The following is a 19,488-nucleotide window of genomic DNA, read 5'->3' on the forward strand; positions in this document are numbered from 1 at the left end:
TGGCACGAGCTCTGTAACGGGGGGGGGGGGCAAACGAAAACGATCAGTTTTTTCTTCAGTTAAATTTACCCCCCCCCCCCCCCCCCCCAGCAGTTGTCAACAGCTGGCAGCTGAGAAAGAATAGTATTTTCACAAGAAGAGTAGTTTTACAAAAATTCTGGAGGCAATGATTTTCTATATTTTTAGACTATTTTACTCCCATTTTGCTTTATTGCATTTTATGGGAATTGAAGACGCCTGTTGCTAAGAAGAGACTTGTGTGAGAAAAGTGAGATCAAAATTGTTGTTAATTTGATAGTTTTTCTCCAAAATTAGGGACGTGTTTGACCACATTACAATTATTGACCTTTTCACAATTTCAATTTTACGAGGATGTTTGCGTGTACTTGTTTATGTGAAGAAGTAATTGAAATCTTGTTTTTTAACTCTTCGAGTGACTACCATAATTCTAATAAAACGGCTTTTGTTTAGAACGCTCTGTTTCTTACGAAGCGATGGAGCGTTATTGTTTTCTGTTTATTTTTGAGGACAAAACCGGAACTTCAGAGAGTTCACTTTGAAAAAATTGTATTGGTGAGAGAATTATACGGACATCAGAGAGGTTATGTTATGCCATTTTGTTTTTTTCCAAGAAAATTTTAAAAAATTAATTACTTTTCGGGCTTTAAGACCAATTTTTTAAAACTCATTAGATCTCTTCTATTGATGGTTTTCGACGCCTTGTAGTTAATTTTTAATTACTCTCGAATGAAGATTGAAGCAATTTTTTAGTCTTGTGTGTCTTCTTTGATTGCAAAGTTTTCGCTTGTCCGTTTTGATTTTTTTAACTGACTCTCTACGTCGAGTATTTTTTAAGTCCTTGACTCAATCTAAATGGCTCTTCTGCTCACAATTTTAAGGAGCTAAACTCAGGTGGTGGAAGTTTACTTTAACATCAAATGAAAAGTGTGTAAAAATTGATAGAGCCCGATGAATACTACGAAAACCTGAAACACTAGAAAAACCCTGATTTGAGATCTTTTTCTGTCACTCTTCCACTGTTGCTATGTGAACCAAGGAGGAAAAAGATAGTGTAATCGATTGCAGTGGGGCGCAAGTTATACAACGAGTTGACTAAAAACATGACCACACGGTTGCTATCAACCTCTTGCAGTAATTCAAGAACTCAGCGTCGCCGATACCACGGTTAACAAGAAATGTTAAGTCTTTAATTGCGTCTTTAATCGGTCAATGAAGTTGTAGGCTAATTGCATGCTCAAAATGGTGGACATACGTTTTGTGCACATCTGTAATACTATCCGTCATGTATGTCTGCAACTATATCAACGGATTTTCATCGTGAATAAAAGTTAAATAAAATGAAAAATAGTGACGAGATTTTATCACTCATTTCCTCGAATCGCCAATGGCATTTTGGACATTTGCCACGTTATGATAACAAACTTGTGGTAGTATTAACTACTCAACTATCCTTGCCATTATTACAGTTGCCTAACTGCAGTTGCCTTTTATCGTGAATAAAAGTTAACCAAAATGAAATTGAATGAATGAACACTGCAGCTGAATGAACTGTTTGTTTCCGCTACTCTTCAAATAGCAGCGGTTGGATCAATTCTGTTCCGGACTACCTATCCCCAGTGCCGTTTATGGACCCCGGTCACTTTTCATTAGCGTTTTGTTGCACGTTACTGTGTAGAAAATCGCGGGCGTAAAAGTAATGCCCTCGAAGAAGGGGCGGAGGCAAAACATAAATGATGCGATGATGTTACAGGTTTTTAATATTGAGTTTTGTGTGTTTCAGGGTCCAATGAGAACGTAGAAAAACTGCAGCAGGAGCCTGAGAATGCAGAGATGAAGTCCCTAACCAGGTCAGGATAATTATTTTTCACAATCGATTACTCAGGTAGTTAATCGTGAAATATTATTTGGGTGGCTGTTTTTCATTTCTTTTTAAAAAACAAATGTTTTTAAAAAACAAATGTAATTAACTGCTGTCAATTAAGGATGAGTGTTTATTCTCAGTGCATCTTATTCTTTATTATTTTCCACGCCTACTGTTTACTTAGTTTCCATTACTAACCTTCTTTTGTACCGTACAGCTTAAAAGTTTGCATTTTAGCAAAAAAAGGTCCATAAGAAATGACTAGTTCAGAGCTGTAACAGAGTTACAAAATCTTCACTTTTGCCGAATTATTGATTTTGAATTAAGTATTATGAGTGATGGAAAATTTCGCAACCAGCTTCCGAAGACCAATAAGGCTGAATTAAAAAGCAAGTCTTTTCACAAACAGATTGTGTAATCACAATAACAGCTAATGATTTCTAACCAAGATGAGACTAGGAAAGACTCAGATCGGAAACAGGATCTGCACGCACTTTTTATCCTAGACTGTAATAATGAAAATGTTGTTCTTTCATAGATTCAATACTGTCTTTTCTTCTCACGCTCAATACTTTTTTTTTACATTTTCTTCTCGGAAGATAGAACAGAAAGGTTTGTCAATTGATCTCAAACAAATTTTGTATCAATTATGTTGGTCTTGTTAATAGCCGCACAACTATAGCTGGGGCTATTATTGGCCTTCTCTTGGTTTTTTTACGACTCGAAGAGGACTATTGGTTTTCTCTCGGTATTTTTTTGCAGGAAGTAGATTTGTTCACGCGGCATTTTGACCTAAATGCGAAGGTGAGAAAAGCTGTCTCGGTGAACAGATTTTCGCTAAGCGAGAGAAGTTTTTTGATCATGCGCTTCGTTTAGTGAATGAGTTTTTGACTTTGAAAAGTAGTTTTTGACTGAATGGCACATATAGATAACCGTTTTTAGCCGTTTTTTGGACTGTGGCCCAATTTTTTTGCTTTTAATTTGGTTTCTTATAGAAATAAAGTTTATTCGATACTATATTGGAATGTGAACCTCGGAAATTGATTCCACTGTTTTTTTTTGCAGAGCCTGAAAATGCGTTTCAAGCTGAAAATTGGCACACATTTCTTGATTTTTTAGTTATTTATTGGCTTTTTTTCTATTAATTTCTTCATTTTTGGATCTTTTAACCGTCTTTTTTGTCAAAAATCAGTTAATATGGCAATTTCTCTTTGATAATTCATATCCTCAACGCCTCTTTCTACCTCGATGTAATTTTGTATTATAAAATTTACATACGCTAATCCGATTTTGGTAGTTTTTTTCCGATTTTCGTCAGTTTTTTGTTTTGTATTTTGGTTGTAATTGCTCGAAATAGTCTTTTTGTGCTACATGAGGGACTTTAATTTAGTTTCAATCATAATTCAATCATTTTTTGGCGTTAGGTTTTTGAAAAACAGTTAAAACTTTTCCATAAATGCGGTCTTAAAAGTTTTTTGACCATTTTTTTTGTGCAAAATGTTTCAATTTTTCATATTTATGAATTCTGCTTTTTCCTATTTTTTGTTCTCTTCAGGAGAATAGATCTTTGTATCGGATGATTAGTTATCTTTTATTTGTCTTGAAAGCCGAACAATGAAATGTATTCGCTTTTCTTGAATTTTTCATTGATCTTTAACTTTCAAAAATCAAGAATGTGTTTTTGTTACGGTGTTCCTTACATTGTGACCATGTTCTTCACATTCTAGTTAGCATCTTTCTATCCTTGTCCTGGCACCTACATTTATTTTCGGTATATTGATTTTTTCAGCTGTTAAAAATGCGTGATTTCAGCCTTTTCTTAGATTTTCGTCATTTCTTTGGTTTGTATTTGATTTCATTCAACATAAGGCAGTACTGAGAGTTTGATAGCATGCTTTTCCCGCAATTTCCACTTAAGACTATTTACTGCAACTTTCTTCCGGCCTTGGTATTTAATTAAAAGATTTTTTGCCTTTGAATATTCTTCTGCTGCTTATGTCTTTTCTATGATCAATTTAATTTTTGAATTAGTATGAAGTCATGTTGTCTAGCATATGTACAACAAGGAACAAGTGTGTGTTGTTTTTTGCCTTAGTTGCAGTGATTAGAAGTGTAAGTATGGGTGTTTTCTGATTCTTAAATTTGAGCTTTCTGTTTTGAAAAGATTTAACTTTGTTTCTAAGATTATTATCTGCCGTTTGCTTTCGCGATTTTTCAGATTAAAATCATGAATTATTTGAGGGCAATTGGTAACCGTGTCAGCTTTTTCAGTCTATCACTTCTTTGACCACTTTAGGTTTCTTTGACCACTTTTATTTAGGTTTTTTAACGTTAGCAAGCGTTTTCATTGATATAAATTTTTGCTGCATTTTGTTTCTCTTGGTGACAGTGGTTTAAGTTTCACCAATTTTTAGAGCAGACCTGTAGAGGTAGTGAGTTAATGGTTTAATACAAAAAGTAGTGGCTTCCGCTGAACTTAGGGCTTTGTTAGTGAAGTTTTGATGCTTCGAGTCGCTTCCGGAATTCTTCCGGCTGTGTTTTATTTCGTCGTCATGATTTTTGTTACGACCATATGACGTCACAGCCACTTTTTGTTCATTCGTTCATGCAATTTCAACTGAATTGCATGTGTGACGTCATTTTTCGCTCTTAATGGAGCGAGTTTTTTTGTTCATGCGCGTGATTAAATTTTTGGTCACACTTGACTTACCTCATTCTCAAAAATGACTTCCTCAATTTGAAATTGACTTTTATTAATAGCCGCACAGCGATAGCTGGGGCTATTATTGGCCTTCTTTTTGTTTTTTTTTATTTCGTCGTCATGATTTTTGTTACGACCATATAACGTCGCAGCCACTTTTTGTTCATTCGTTCATGCATTTTCAACTGAATTGCATGTGTGACGTCATTTTTCGCTCTTATTGGAGCGAGTTTTTTTGTTCATGCGCGTGATTAAATTTTTGGTCACAGTTGACTTACCTCAGTCTGGAAAATGACTTCCTCACTTTGAAATTGACTTTTATTTACTTCAATTCGAAGAGATAAGGTCAAATGGGTGTGTTTCACTCTAAATGAAGGTTATTTGAGATCAGCTAATAGAGGCAGCAATAACTTATACAGATTTTTTTATCAAATTGTAACAGATCAGCCTTCAATGAAAAGACGAATTTTTTTTGGTCTGTCTGTTTACTGTTTTTTTAGACTGCCGATCTACGAATCTATTGCGGCTATTTTCTGGCAATCTGCCCGCTATGTTGATCTTTTTGTGCCATTTTTTGCTCGACGGATTTTTCATGTCACTTTCATCACGCTTCTTTTGCGTGTTCTAAATTGCGCTCATTCAGAATTTAAGCCGCTAACTTAATTCGAAAAGCAAGCGAGCGAAATAACATTCTCTAAGCGAGCGAAATTTTTTAATTTAGTTTGAGCAGATTTTTTCTTGGTTCTAACTAATTCAAGGTTAAATTTGTTTAATTGCTCTTGAACGTAGTTCATAGCAATTATTGTAAACGTGTGTGTCTTTTTTATGCAAAATTTTCGCTTGACAATTTTGACTTTTCGAGTGACTTTTGCGCCCTTGACTTTTTGCATTTTGCGTGATCTAAAATGAAAAGTGCGCCGAAACTGGTGTCATTTTTTACTTTAAATCTTAAATAGTGGTATATGTTAACCTCTAATGTGGTTATTCGAAGCCCACTATAGAACTTCTTAGTCCCGTTTAGGCCCCCCCCCCACTGAAGCAGGCTGCAATTGATTAGAGCTCCCACTAGTCGTTCAAAAGCAATTCTTCCGACGTTTAGTCGGTTATGTTTTACTACTAAAAGTTAAATCAAAAGTGCGCCAAAATTGGTTTTGTTTTTCATTTCAATTTCTAAGAAGTGGTTATAAAAAGCACGTCCCTGCCTTTTTATCCACTCACCAGCTGCAGTAAGCCTCCTCCCCAATTGAGCCCCCCCTTGTTGTTTGGGAGAGATTCGGCTGAACCTAGTTGATTGTTTCATCTTCTTGTATTTTCATTGAAGTGACGTGATTTAATAGACAGCAGGTTTTTTGTTAAGCGGCTTGATCATTTCATAACAGCCGCGAAACTGTCAGCTGAGCGTAGCTATATAGCAGTACTCTTTGTTTTTCATTCGTTCTCTGACGCTTTTTTTGAGTTCTTGCGTAATTTATTCAAGCTCGACGTTTTCCTGAATTTTGTGCTTGTAATCTTGATTGAGATTGAAAGCTAAAGAGGTACTCACTACGCCGGTTGTCTCTGTTTTATAGCAGGCCTATTTTGTATTTTTTATTGTATTGTCACTTAATCTCATTATTGGCGGTTTTAATCGGTTGCTAATGAGACATAAGTGATTCTGATGAGTCGCTCGAGTTCAAAGCAATCGTTTCCGATAATTTTGACACCATTTGTTTTCAAAAAATAATAGTTGATTTTCCAGTCTAGAACGTTTTTGTAGCCTTTCTTGTGGTCGTGTCTCTTAAAAATTTTCTTATAGGTCTTTTTTTTTCTCACGCGACTTTTTGTGTTTTTTAGCGTTTATTAGTTTGCTTTGCTCAAAGATTTGAGATTATGGGCACAAGTTTTATTAATTTCACGTGAAAATATTTTTTTCTGCTCTGCTGTTGTTTTTGGGTCATGTGCTCTGTTAACAATCAAAGGCTGGTGTTTGTAAAAGTTTTGACAGTGAGTTTTGCAGATTTTTCTTTTGGTTTGTAATTCAGGACTTGTCCTGCTATATTTTTTGACTTCTCAGAACGAAAATTTGGTTGGCTTTACCTCAGATCACAGCTTGTTCGACATTTTACGTGAAATCTTTTTGACTTCTCTGGTCTGATATGAGTGTGTCTGACTATGAAATCTAATCAAAGTAGAACGCACTTATTTTTTCAAAAAAAACCCATTTTTTTCCAATCTATTGGGGCTATGGGAATTAATGGCTGCTATTTTCCGGCGATCTGCTGGGTATGTTTTTTATCAACCTTATTCTGATGTGAAGGCTGCTAATTAGTTCGATTTGTGAATACTGGAAGACGATTTGAGTGGAGGCATTGATTTGCGCGTCTGTTGTTTGCAATTAAATATTTCAATCATTTAAGAATAATAGTTGAGGAAGAGCTACACATATTTCAACTGAAAGAGTTTCAATCAAAGGTTAATTTTACCACAAAGTTGTTATCGCCATCGAGATCTTATCAAATTGTAAGTGAAATCGAGGTATATTTTTGAGAGGGTAATAACAGTGTGGTTCTTTTTAATCAAGTCTCGTTGCGATTACAACAATTGATGAGTTTGTGTCGCTCTTTTAAGTATTGGACTAGGATAGATCTGTCACTTATTTCTCAACAATTTCTTATAGAAAACGTGGCAAGAAAAGGGTGGCGAAATTTTGTCTACCGTTTCAGATATGGTAGTCCAACCTTGTAGTTTTCATGGGGGCGTTTATTTCGTCGTTGGATGATGATAAAACTGCCGTTTTTGTAACCAGAGTGGATTAAAGCTAATTTAGTGCTTACGTAATACGCCATTGATCCAATAGTAGGACTTCAATCACAATTATTATGTAATTATACTACAGAGTGTAAATTCATTGCATTTGCTCTTTGAGAGGCCTAGCATTCCATGCTTTTTTATGTATTAATCTGGAAACTAATGTACTGACTATTACTGTGTATTGTTAAATAGCCGCCAGGTTGGTACAGGCTCTTCTAATAATCCATTTGCCACTAACATGGCCACTACCTCATTCGTGGTCGACAATCAAGTCATCTCTAGACCCCAAGAGAGTCGCGTAGGGGTCAGTAGAGGTCAACGACCTCTAAGCTGCGCCAGTAGTCATCCTGGTGATGAGTTCTACGAAGATTCGGCTGCGCTGGCCGAGAGTATGCTGCTTGAAAGAACCACTCGCTTTGACGTGTCAAACGTTGCGTTGAGGTATTAAACATCACAACATAGTTCATTAGAGAATTGTGGTAGACTTTGGGGGGGCCATTCCCATTATAACCCCCCCCCCCCCATGAAATTATAACCCCCATTATGGTATATTTACCGTGTTGGGGGCTATATAGGCTATCTGAACACTAAGCGGGGGGGGGGAGCTATCATGGGAAAGACGCAACTGGCTATTACGAAAATGCGCGAGAGATCAGGTTGCCCACCCAACACCCCTCTCCGAAACAGTTATGAAGTGAAATACTTCGTGAAATTTTTCTATAAATGCAAAATGCGACACATTCTTAGTTACAAATCGACATCAACAGATATTTATTTGAGTTGAGATAATAGAGAACAAAATTGAGAAATAATTCAAATCTTTGGAAATAATGCAGTGGAAGCAATGAAGTTCCGATGAAATATTATCACGACGTATTCTGAGATAACATGGTCAAGATATTTTTTTTATGGGTTGGTTCATAGTTTTTATGGGTCAAGATAATTATGGGTTGGTTCATAGTTTAATAAAAAACACCCCACCCCCCCCCCCCCCCCCCCAAACAGCTCAGACCAGCGATATACTATTTATCATACACAAGCTCATAAATTCTGAAGCATCACAGAGGCGCATAACTCAACTAACGATAAACGTTTTTGGGCTGATTTAAGAGCGCCCTGATCACGTGTTAGTTTGTTGTTAAGGATTGGGAAAAGTATCATGGAAGCATTAAAATAGCGTACTGCTTGGGGAATAATTTCGGAAAGTATTCTTTTGCGTGGTGGCTCTAGACATACTTTTCCCATGGTCAGAAATGCTCTTAGTGAGGGAGTTTCTGAATGGGTTACTATTGATTGTCTGTTGGTTCTTTTCTGTTATTCTGAATGGAGTATATTGCTTGGATGTTTGATTGCATGCCTTGTTCAGGGGACATTACGGTTGTGATGTTCTATTAATCATTCGAGTCCTTATAAGAGATGCGGACAAAACTATTTTATTCTTTAAAACCACTTTTACCAACTTAGCCTTTATAAACAGCAGGGATGCTTATAGCTCAAGTATTCATAAAAGACCTAAATTTTTTTTTCAATTGAAGCAAGAACTTTAATTTAATATTGATGATTGATGTTAGATTTTTAAATTAAGTATAAATCTCTAAACTTTTCGCGATTACGTTTTTTAAGAAACTTGAAATGTGCTGTTAAGATGTGCACAATCTTGATACTCTGGGCAAATTTTCGAATGTTAAGTTTTTTTTGGCAATACATTAGCAATCTTTACTTGTTATGATAGGGTTTGCATGGTCGTTGCTCGAAGTTTTGATGCTATCATTAGACTATAAAGAGTGTGAGGACGATATACCCAATGCCAAAATACCCAAAATATACTCATTTTTTTTACTCTATAGTTAAAATAAAATAGAAGCCAATTTAGCATAGTTTTTGAAAACTGATAATCTGAAATAATCAACTTGGTAACTGCAGACAGTCAAGTTAATTATAGACAAAAGTTTGGAATATTAAATCAAAAAGTCGCCATTGCTTCAGTTTGACGTGGATTACGCCCGATTATTAATGATGTTCCTTTTCGACACAGAAAAAAAAACCGACCTGAATTATAACTAATTTAGCTTAATTACACCTAAGCAACATAATTTGTATTATTGCATTGTGTATTTCGGCGTTGGATCAAATCTCGTGTAGCCTATCTCCGTGTAGTAATGTATTTTGGGTTAAAAAACTGATGGAATTTAGGGAGCGTGAGCCTATGGAGAGAACAGGAAAAGATGAAAAGGGTTCCTCATTTGGACAGACAACATGCAACAAGTTCCTCTTCTTCTTCCTAGCATACAGAGATGGCTTTCGTGTCTTCAACTCATATACTGTCAAGTACGCGGGACTTGGTGAGGCGCATTTGTTTCATCATACTTGGCACCACCCTCACCCCTCTCACCCGATGCAGCTGATGACCCCACCCCCCTGATAGAATGATATCGACGTCAGTTGTGCGTCACAGAAGTTTGTCATCGAGTAGGCGGCTGATTAACTTATCTGGAACAAAGTTTGAAGCAGTTGTTGAACTGTGATTGTTGTAATTTTGTTTGTCAGTTGTTTTGGGACTCTTGCTTTTTTGTTAATAGCCGCACAGCGATAGCTGGGGCTATTATTGGCCTTCTCTTGGTTTTTTTTTATTTCGTCGTCATGATTTTTGTTACGACCATATGACGTCACAGCCATTTTTTGTTCATTCGTTCATGCAATTTCAACTGAATTGCATGTGTGACGTCATTTTTCGCTCTTAGTGGAGCGAGTTTTTTCGTTCATGCGCGTGATTAAATTTTTGGTCACACTTGACTTACCTCACTCTCAAAAATGACTTCCTCAATTTGAAATTGACTTTTATGTACTTTAATTCAAAGAGATGAAGTCAAATGGGTGTGTGTCACTCTAAATGAAGGTTATTTGAGATCAGCTAATAGAGGCAGCAATAACTTATACAGATTTTTAATCAAAATATAACAGATCAGCCTTCACTGAAAAGACGAATTTTTTTGGTCTGTCTTTTTTACTGTTTTTTTTAGACTGCCGATCTACGAATCTATTGCGGCTATTTTCTGGCAATCTGCCAGCTATGTTGTAATTTGTGTGATCTTCTTTGTCGTCTAACTGGTTTGACTTTTGTCCTTAGAAACAGGAGAAACTGGCCAAGCATCGGGGCCTTGGATTAGAATGTAGTTCTGCTAGAGCTTCACTATTGTATAAGTGTACGGTTCACCGAAACGGCCCAGATAGCTTAATTTAATTAATAGCCAGGAAGCGATAGCGGGTATTCTTGGGGACATCGTGTTTTTTTTCAATCCAAAGAATGTGGATTATATTGGTGCGCTGTTTTTTTTTTCACACAGTTTTCATTGACTTTGATCTTTCAAAACGGGATAAACAGGTAAAGCCCAGCGGGCATTAAGTTTAATCAGAGGCCCAAAGTGGACTTTACTAGTTTTTCAAAGTTGATGAAGGTCTTCTGCGAGACAAAGTTAGTTGTTGTGACCATTTTATGAGCTATATATTTTGGTACTACAAACACGCAAAATGATACTAATTGTTGCAATTTTTTCAAGTTTCTTGAAATTTTTTGTCATTTTTTGAGTTTTCCAGCCTCAGGGGCAGGGAATCTCCTTTATTGTTTGTTTATGGGAGACTGCATCGCTTCTAGTAGCAACGGATTGGTTTTCAACTTTTTAATATCTCAAATTGTATCATTTTTTTGATAAAATCTTAAGTTTCAAATTTTTCCAAAACTTTTTGTCAATTTTTGATTTTTGTCCAGCCTCAAGGGCCAGAAAACCTATTCAACGCTCTGATAAAAAGTTACTGCATGGTTGTTATTGTTATTGTCAATCGAATTGTTTCCAACGAATTAACTCCTCGAATTTTAGAAAATTTTTGATAAAATTTGCATTTTTCGAGTTTTTTCTAAACATTTGTCTTTTCTTGCCTCGGTAGCCAGGTAACCTGCTCCAGGGTTTGATAGTATGTTAGTACATGGTTGCTAGGAGCACGGGAATGATTTTCAACATTTTAACGAAGTTCTATTTTTGATAAAATTTGTTGTTTTTTCTAAAAATCAATGTCTTTTACCTAGTTTATCGGTCTTTATGAGCCAACGAATTTTTGAAGGCTTGGAATTGAGTTACTGGATATCCTCTAGAGACACAAAAATGGTTCTGAAGATATTAATATCACAATTTTCAGCAACATTTCATTAAAATTTGCAATTGGTTTCAGTTTTGAATTTTTCTGTCGTTTTCTGGGTTAATCGATCTTCAAGGGCCAATGCACTTTTTTCAGTTCTTTCAGATGTAATACTGAACCCATTTCAGAGACACAATTTGATTTTGAACATTTTTTGAAATAGCTATATTTAAAGGGATCAAATTTTGCGTTCGGGGTAAAAGCTTCAAGAGTTTTTAGCAATGAGTGTTTTTTTGTTTAGTTTGTTTTTTTAGTTTCTCAACTTTGAGATGATTTTGTTTGTGTTTTGGCTGGCTGTGTTCAATTGATCTGCTGGTCAGGTAGAGTACTTCTAAGTTTTTTATTCATTTCTTTGGATTGTATTTCAGGACCCGTCCTGCCATGTTTTTTTTAATTCGTCGTCTCCATCGACGATTCTTCCTAACTTCTTGGAATTAACTTTTTCAATTTAAGTGATTTATACTGCTTTGCAGTTAAAATTTGGGTGTGTGAATTCGTTTGTTTTGCTTTCAAGTCTATTGCGTTACCCACCTCACTTAAAAACATGACTTCTGAACTCGCTTAATGAACTTTCTTGTTATGAACACTTTCTTGTTAAAGGTCAGTAGTGTGCATCGAAGTACTGCCAAACGTATATGCCCTAATTCTTGAGTGGGTCTTGGGTTTTAATTAATTAGGGCCTTTAGTTTTTGATTGTGAATATTAATTTTGAAAAAGCTCCCTAAGGGCTTTTTAATTGCTCTTGAACGAAGTTCATAGCAATTATTGTAAACGTGTCTTTTTTATGCAAAATTTTTCCTTGACGGTATTGACTTTGCGAGTGACTTTTAATGTCCTTGACTTTTTGCGTTTTGTGTGATCTAAAAAACTCTCTCAATCACAATTTCAAGCAGCTGAACTCAATTGGCGGAAATTTAATACTAAAAGTCAAATGAAAAGTGCGCCGAAACTGGTGCCATTTTTCACTTTAAATCTTAATAGTGGTATATCTCAACCTCTAATGTGGTCATTTGAAACCCACTATTGAACTTCTTAGTCCCATTTAGGGTCCCCTCCCCCTCCCCCGACTGAAGCAGGTTGCAATTGATTAGAGCTCCCACTAGTCGTTCGAGAGCAATTCCTCCGACGTTTAGTCAGTTATGTTTCCTTGTAGAGAATGTGTCTCATAAAAATGAAATTCCGAATCTAACCAAAAAGTCTAGTGGTCTATTAAAGTGGTCTATCAATTCTAGTGGACTGGTAGTCAATCTGTCTATCTTGTGTCTTTAGTTTCTTTAGTTGTTTAAATTCATGGAAGGCCACAAGCGTCTATCGCGGCTATTATCCGGCAATCTGTCGTCTATGTTTAAGAAAAGGGGCAATCTTGATGTTTCAAGCCCCTGTTTTGAGATGATTATAGTACTTGATTAAGTGTCCAACATTAACTCCATCGATTGTGTAGGCTCTGTTGGTCTATATTAAACATTTTTTCCTTGATATTTTTTCAGTTATATGTGATCTATATCGGGACGTTCCGCATTTTAGGCAGCTCAGTGAAATTGGCGCTTTATTATACTAAAAATCTAATGAGAAAAGCGGCAAAATTGGTTTCAATTTAATTGAATTCTAATATTTGTCTACACTTCTTGACAAAAATAAAAATTCAAAAAATCTAGAAACATTTTTACAGGAAGATAAGTTTCAGGCTTTAATTTTGCGTTAAAAAATCATTAAATCTACGACAAGCATTGATTGGTCTCGAATAACTTGCTGAAATCGTAGCCACGTTAGCGTAGATCCTGTTTCAGTTTTTGGCACTAGTTGAAGTTGGATAGTTTTCTCTGTATGTTGTCGCTAATCCGGCGACATATCAGCCTGCGTTCGAATTCCGCTGTTTCGCAAAAATTTTCTACCAGTGAATGCAGTTTGAGAGGTTTCATTATCGTGTTGAACTATGCATAAAAAGAATTAGTTTGGTGATCAATTGAGGATCTTTTGAGTATCTTTTGATCAATTGAGGATCTTTTTCGTTTGTGCCCCCCCCCCCAGTACGTTATGCTCCCCCCAATTACAGAGCACATGTCATTACATCGTAAATCAGTATATAAAAATATTGCACGTGCTTCTGGGGGGTGCAAATAATATGCACCCACTAGGCTGGGGGAGGACAAACGGAAACGATCCCAATTGAGAATTGCAGGATGTCAATATAATTTTGGGTTTTTAATTTTCCTTGGACAAAAACTAAATTTGTACAAAAGTGTTTGCTGTTTACAGGGGTCACATATAATTGATGCTTTGGTTTCCAACTGCTTTGCTGTTTGACGGTAGATTTGGAGCTGTCTGTGGTTTTGATGCAATCAGAAAATAAAACTCTTGGGTGGCACTCATAAAAGTGACGCTTTTGTGATCTCTAACAATGCGTCTTGTTGTTCATTTTGATGTGATAGGGGTCTGTTTATAGCAGATCTGTCCCATTTGAGATCTTCATTTGAGAACCATTTTCAACCATAACGTCTCCAAAAATATGAACAATATAAGTTTTCCAAGCGAAAAACCGTTTTTTTTAACGCCCGTGCGTTTATTTGTGCCCGTAAGAAAAGCTCCAATGACTCTCCGCTCTTCTCTCTCGACATAATTAGCTTACAAGTATCCCACTGCTGTTAAGAACAATTCGTCCAAACATGGTCGGTTATGTTAAAAAAAACATTGTTGATTTCCTCTAATACACAATAATGAAATGCGAATGGTAAAAAGGCATATACAGTTAGGAATATATGATTATGTAAAATTATGTAATAATTTTATATGTCAATTTGTAAAAGAAAACAAAATTAGTTATTTAAAGAACTTGATCTTTTAGATACAATTTTCTGTACAGCGCGAAGATTAGAACGTGTGCCGAGTGAAAAATTGATGACATGATTGGCTTGACATGTTAGTAACTGGTTTTATATGTTTAGCTCTGGCCATGTTGTACCTGACTGTGTTGAACTTCAGTTCTGTCACAAATGGCTACATGATGCTGCAGGGATTCTCAGAGAGCTACATCTCCATCACTATGGCTGCAAGTCAGTACTTCACTTACAAATACATACTAAAAAAACTATACTTCATACAATGGTATGTTACTATACAGGTTCTGCTTCTTTTCACCCCCTTTCATTCAACTCTCATATTTTAACATTATACATTTTTCCACTACATCTTTTGACCCTGCAAATTTTTCACCCCAAAAACGCTTTCTTTAAACCGTACTTATCCCTTATTTTGAATGTTAATTCTGTCAATCAATTGTCTAGGGTTGAACGAGGATATTTTGGTCCTACCCCTGTCTCCGTAGTCGCGAGAAAATGAACCGTAAAAAAATTCCTTAAGCGAGCAAAAATTTTTGTTCACTTGTAGTTTGAGCAGTTTTTGTCTTGGTTCTCACTAATTTCAGGTTAAATTTGTTTTTGTTGGGTTTTAAAGGTTTTTAAAGACTTTAGCATCAGGAGTCTCTTCGACTTTTAAGTATCGCTTTCTAATTTTTAACTGTTTTTAGGCAGGTTTACCTGTTTTTCTCAGTTATTAATTTATCGCTTACTGTTTTTTACATAGTTTGTTGAGCGGCGTCGATAACTTTTTTAAATCTTATATATGTATCCGTTTCTATCTGTATGATACAGCAAGCAAGTCTGTTTCGCAGCTATTCCGGCAATCATGCTGTCTATGTTTTTTTTGTTTAGTCTGTGAAAATTCATTAAATCGTGTTTGCAGCTTGCATTGTGTTTAATCTTTGATTTTACCTTCGTTCCAGCTTGCTCAACATCAACATTTTGCCTCAAATATTTTTGGCTTCTTGAGACTAGTGTCATATATCTGCTGAAATTTTTAAAGCAGCAGTTGCATCGCAGAGCAATCAACAACGAACAATAAAAAATCGAGATTGAAACGAAATAAAACCATATAACCCAGTTTTATATGCCAACTGCTTGAATTTTGTTCTTATGAGTCTTTGGTACCATCTCTAATACGTATTGCTATTTATTTTTTCTTTTGGTTTCTCAATCGCAATTGGTGTTATGGGAGCGGCTATTTTTTGCAGCAATCCGCTGGGTATATATTAGATGGTATTCTTTAGATGCAGATAATTGTTTGGTTGATTTAAGTTTCAAAATTTTTAAAAAAATTTTTAATGAGTTTTTTCAGGTCTTTTGAAAATTCTGGTCTTTTTCAGGTCATTTTCGTGTTTTTCGATTCAAGTGGTCAATAAATCTTCTTCCGAGTTTGCACCTGGGTGTTCAGCGTACTTTTAAGAGACTCCGTTATGTTTCTTTTAAAGACATTTTTAACGAGAACCTTTAGAGAGATTTTCAGGTTTTCCTTCACTTGTGTCGTTCCTATTTCAGGACATGTCCTGCTTGTTGTCGCTTTTTGTGACAATTTACCTCAAAAAATTGTCGACTTCTCTAGGCTAGTTTCACTCTTGCTGCATCCTTATGGATTTTGTTTTAAACAGCAGTTGCTCGGCAGAGATTTCTAAAATGAACGAAAAATGAAATCAAAATTAGAAACGGTATAAAACGTTTTAGATAATCGTTGTTTTAATTTCGTTCTAAGTTATCTATTGTACACAGATGTGGATGCCGCTCCCTGTATCCTCTCATTAAGAAGCGACGAAATTCTGTCTAACAACCAAATTCAATCAAAATAGCTCTCTTTTTTACAAGGAGTTTTGTACAATCAGTTTTTATTCGTTTCTATCAATTCCAAGGGGGATTATAGGAATCAATGGCGACTATTTTCCGACTAATTGCTGGAAAATTTGCAGTTATTGTTTTTAGATGATGGTTTTTGATTCCGAAGACATACGTATCAACAAAAATTAAACACTTTAGCAAAGAATTTGTTACTATGTCCGTCTTCTGATCTTCTTAACTGAATATAGTTTTCCTTTTTGGCCTATTAGATACCCGATACCAACTATTTCAATATTTTGTTCTTTATGTTGGAGGCAACTCAGAATTCATTCTCAAGCTCCTCTTAATCGCAGAAAGCACACCAGTTAGTTTCAATATCATTTTTTCTCGTTTGATTTTTTTTTTGTATTTTATACTATGAGTGTATGAAGTGATCGCAAATGTTTTATGAGAATATGCTATTTATATTTACTCAGATCTGAGGAATGATGCTATTTTAAAAAAGCAGCCAGCACTATTCAAACTCGCATGTTCAATTTTCGAGCTAATTGTGCTTCACCAATATACCAGCTGGTCTTAATACTTCGAACGGGATATCTCTCATGGCCTGTTTTCTTGTTTTATCTCATTCTTTATTACTCAGTGCCTGTAAAAATAGCTTAACTGATAACAGGCTAATTAAACTTATTCCATTAAATAAAGAGTTTTTTGGTTGGTCTGTCACAGTTTCTTATTTTGTCCAGCTCCTGAGCACTAATGGACAAATGCAAGAGATCATTTATTTTATTCTAAACCTTTTGGACGCTTAAAATAGATATTGATTGCACTTAGCTACTGAAAGTATTTGCAGATAATTTATTAATTCGTCCGAAGTTTGACGCTATTTTGACGTTTTTTTTTTCAGCTGAATCAAGGTTCATGACTTGAAATTCTTCTTCTTTCCGAACATTTATCTCTGCTTTTTAAAGTTGGCTTCTGTTTTCGAACATTGGGCTTCACTAGTAGCTTAGTTTGTAATGTATTGCAATTAGGAACTTGTGATATTCAAGGGTACAAGGTCATTTTAAGAATTTTCGATCCACATAAGTCCTCATACCTGTATAAATTACAGGCCAGCTACCTACCTATCAAACGCCCTGTCTAAGCCCCCTCCCACCTACTCCCAACTACCTTACCGCCACCAGCAACCTAACCCCTTATAGTACCCTACCTGCCACCCCATCACCTACCTACCTGCATGTCCCCCCCCCCCCCCCCCACACACACACACACACACACGCACACACACACAACCATTTCTTATTGCTTTGTTTTTTTTTTATTTTTTTGCTGTTTCTGAAATAGATAAGGTTATGTAAGAGTTTTTATTGGAGGACTCTTCGAGTCATTTTTGAATTCTACCGGCTGTGTTTTTTATGCTAAGTTTTTGGTTGAACTTTTCGAGTGACTTTTGCGTCCTTGACCTTTTCGTTTTGCGTGATCTAAATATCTCTCTTATTCACAAGTAGCAGCAGCTGAACTCAAGTGGTGGTAATTCACAAAAGGTCAAATGAAAAATGCGACAAAATTTGTCTAATTTTTTACTAAATTTTTATTAGTGGTATATAATAACCTCTAATGACGTCATTTGAAGCCCCCGTAGTGAATTTTAGCTGTTCCCCCAGATTTAGGCGCTTTTTTCCTCCTACGTTGGGCGATTACATTTTAAATATCGTTAGTACAGCTATATCACCTATTCTTGTTCAGGTTCAGTTATGGGTGTGGTTGGCACAATCATCTTTCCAATCCTCAAGAACAGACTGGGTCTGCCAAAAACCACGATGTGTGGAAGTGTCATCCAGATTACATTCGTATCCGTATCTGTCGCCTCATTCTTCCTGCCCGGCTCTCCCTGGCATATGTTGAGCCAGAACCAGGACAAAGGCCTATCAGTCGGGAGTTCGGCCACAACAATGGCCCCAAATGTGCGTAATTTGTCCGTTAATGCCAGTGCAGGGTCCGATGTCGGTGGTGAAGGAATGCTGAACAGTGGGCTTGATGACAACGATGATTTCAATTTCACCTCTGTTATTGTGTTCGCGATTGGAATCATATTCTCTAGAGCAGGTCAGAAAAATGTTGCACTGGAATTTATAGAAATGAAATTGATTAGAAGTGTGAGAAATTGGTATTTGAACAAATTTTCGGGTTTTGAAGGCAAATTTTCTTTCACGTGCGCAATTTGACTTCTATTTGTGCTGTTTTTGTCTGCTAAATTGTTTAATTAATAGTTTTCAAAAGGTCACACATGTGTTCTAGGAATGCATAGTTGTATTTTTTCAATTCACCTGATAAGCGCTATATTTTTACGGCTTGAAGAGGAGAATTGGTGGGGTGAGGAGGAGTCTTTTGTAAGACTCAAAAGGTCATTTCCTTTTGAAGTCTCGGAGGGGAGTAATAATATGATCCACTACTATCTCTGTGGGTAATTATTGGGTTTATAGTTTTGAATTTCCGGTTATTTTGTATGGCTTCAATGTGATCGTTTGCAGTGATCGTTTTATCTGTGTGTTAGAGCGCTCTTATTTAACCATATCTGGCTCATACAGACTTGGCTAATCTCGACTCCAGAAACAATGCAAGTAAACCTTCCATACGCATGAAAATAGTCACCGAAAAAGGGACACTGCTGCTCACAAAAAAGAACATCCTGAAAAAGGATATAGTAAAAGGGGAAAGTCTCCAATTTATCCTGTTTCTCACAAAGTATGCACCAGTTTTTTTAGCAAGCAGAATGCTATTTTTGTTGCAGGGTTGTGGACATTTGATTTGGGAGTGACTCAGATGATCCAAGAATCAGTGGATACTTCGGAATGTGGTCGCTTCAGCGCTTTCCAGAAGGCACTTCAGTCCTCCTTCGACCTGTTATGTCTCCTCCTGGTCATCGCATTCCCAAGGAGTGACACATACGCATGGCTCGGATTTGTCAGCTTCGCTGCTGTCTCCTTAGGTACCTTCAAATGTCTTTCCTCACTAAATGCTTTTCATGCCTTCAATTTCCCAAAGTTATTTTTGCTGTTCAGCAGTTTTGTAAATAGGCTAAGAGAGAAGCAACTTGAAGCGCTACACGAGTTTAACTTCTTAATAGCCGCCATTGCCTGCTCAAACGGCTCATCAAATTAGAAGAGCAGAACGAAAAGTGGTGTTTTCGGTCATCTCTATTATTGAGGAGAAAAAAATAATCGAATCTACAAAAAGTTGCTTAAGAACTCATGAAAGCAGTT

General features: G+C 36.2%; 1 protein-coding gene across 2 annotated transcripts in view; it reads left to right on the forward strand.

The window, feature by feature from the left end:
- LOC142355569 (solute carrier family 40 member 1-like) overlaps window positions 1–19,488 on the forward strand; it is a 42,579-nt gene that overhangs the window by 16,558 nt on the left and 6,533 nt on the right. The window contains exons 6-11 of one of the 2 annotated variants that reach the window (XM_075407691.1): window positions 1,802–1,868; window positions 7,566–7,814; window positions 9,567–9,715; window positions 14,507–14,614; window positions 17,972–18,331; window positions 19,017–19,214. In XM_075407691.1, coding sequence (XP_075263806.1) covers window positions 1,802–1,868; window positions 7,566–7,814; window positions 9,567–9,715; window positions 14,507–14,614; window positions 17,972–18,331; window positions 19,017–19,214 — 1,131 coding nt within the window. The remainder of the gene's footprint in view (window positions 1–1,801; window positions 1,869–7,565; window positions 7,815–9,566; window positions 9,716–14,506; window positions 14,615–17,971; window positions 18,332–19,016; window positions 19,215–19,488) is intronic. The other variant, XM_075407695.1, reaches the window with a different exon arrangement.

Source organism: Convolutriloba macropyga, chromosome 2 (assembly GCF_964194025.1).
Source record: "Convolutriloba macropyga chromosome 2, txConMacr16.3, whole genome shotgun sequence".
Classification (NCBI taxonomy): domain Eukaryota; kingdom Metazoa; phylum Xenacoelomorpha; order Acoela; family Convolutidae; genus Convolutriloba; species Convolutriloba macropyga.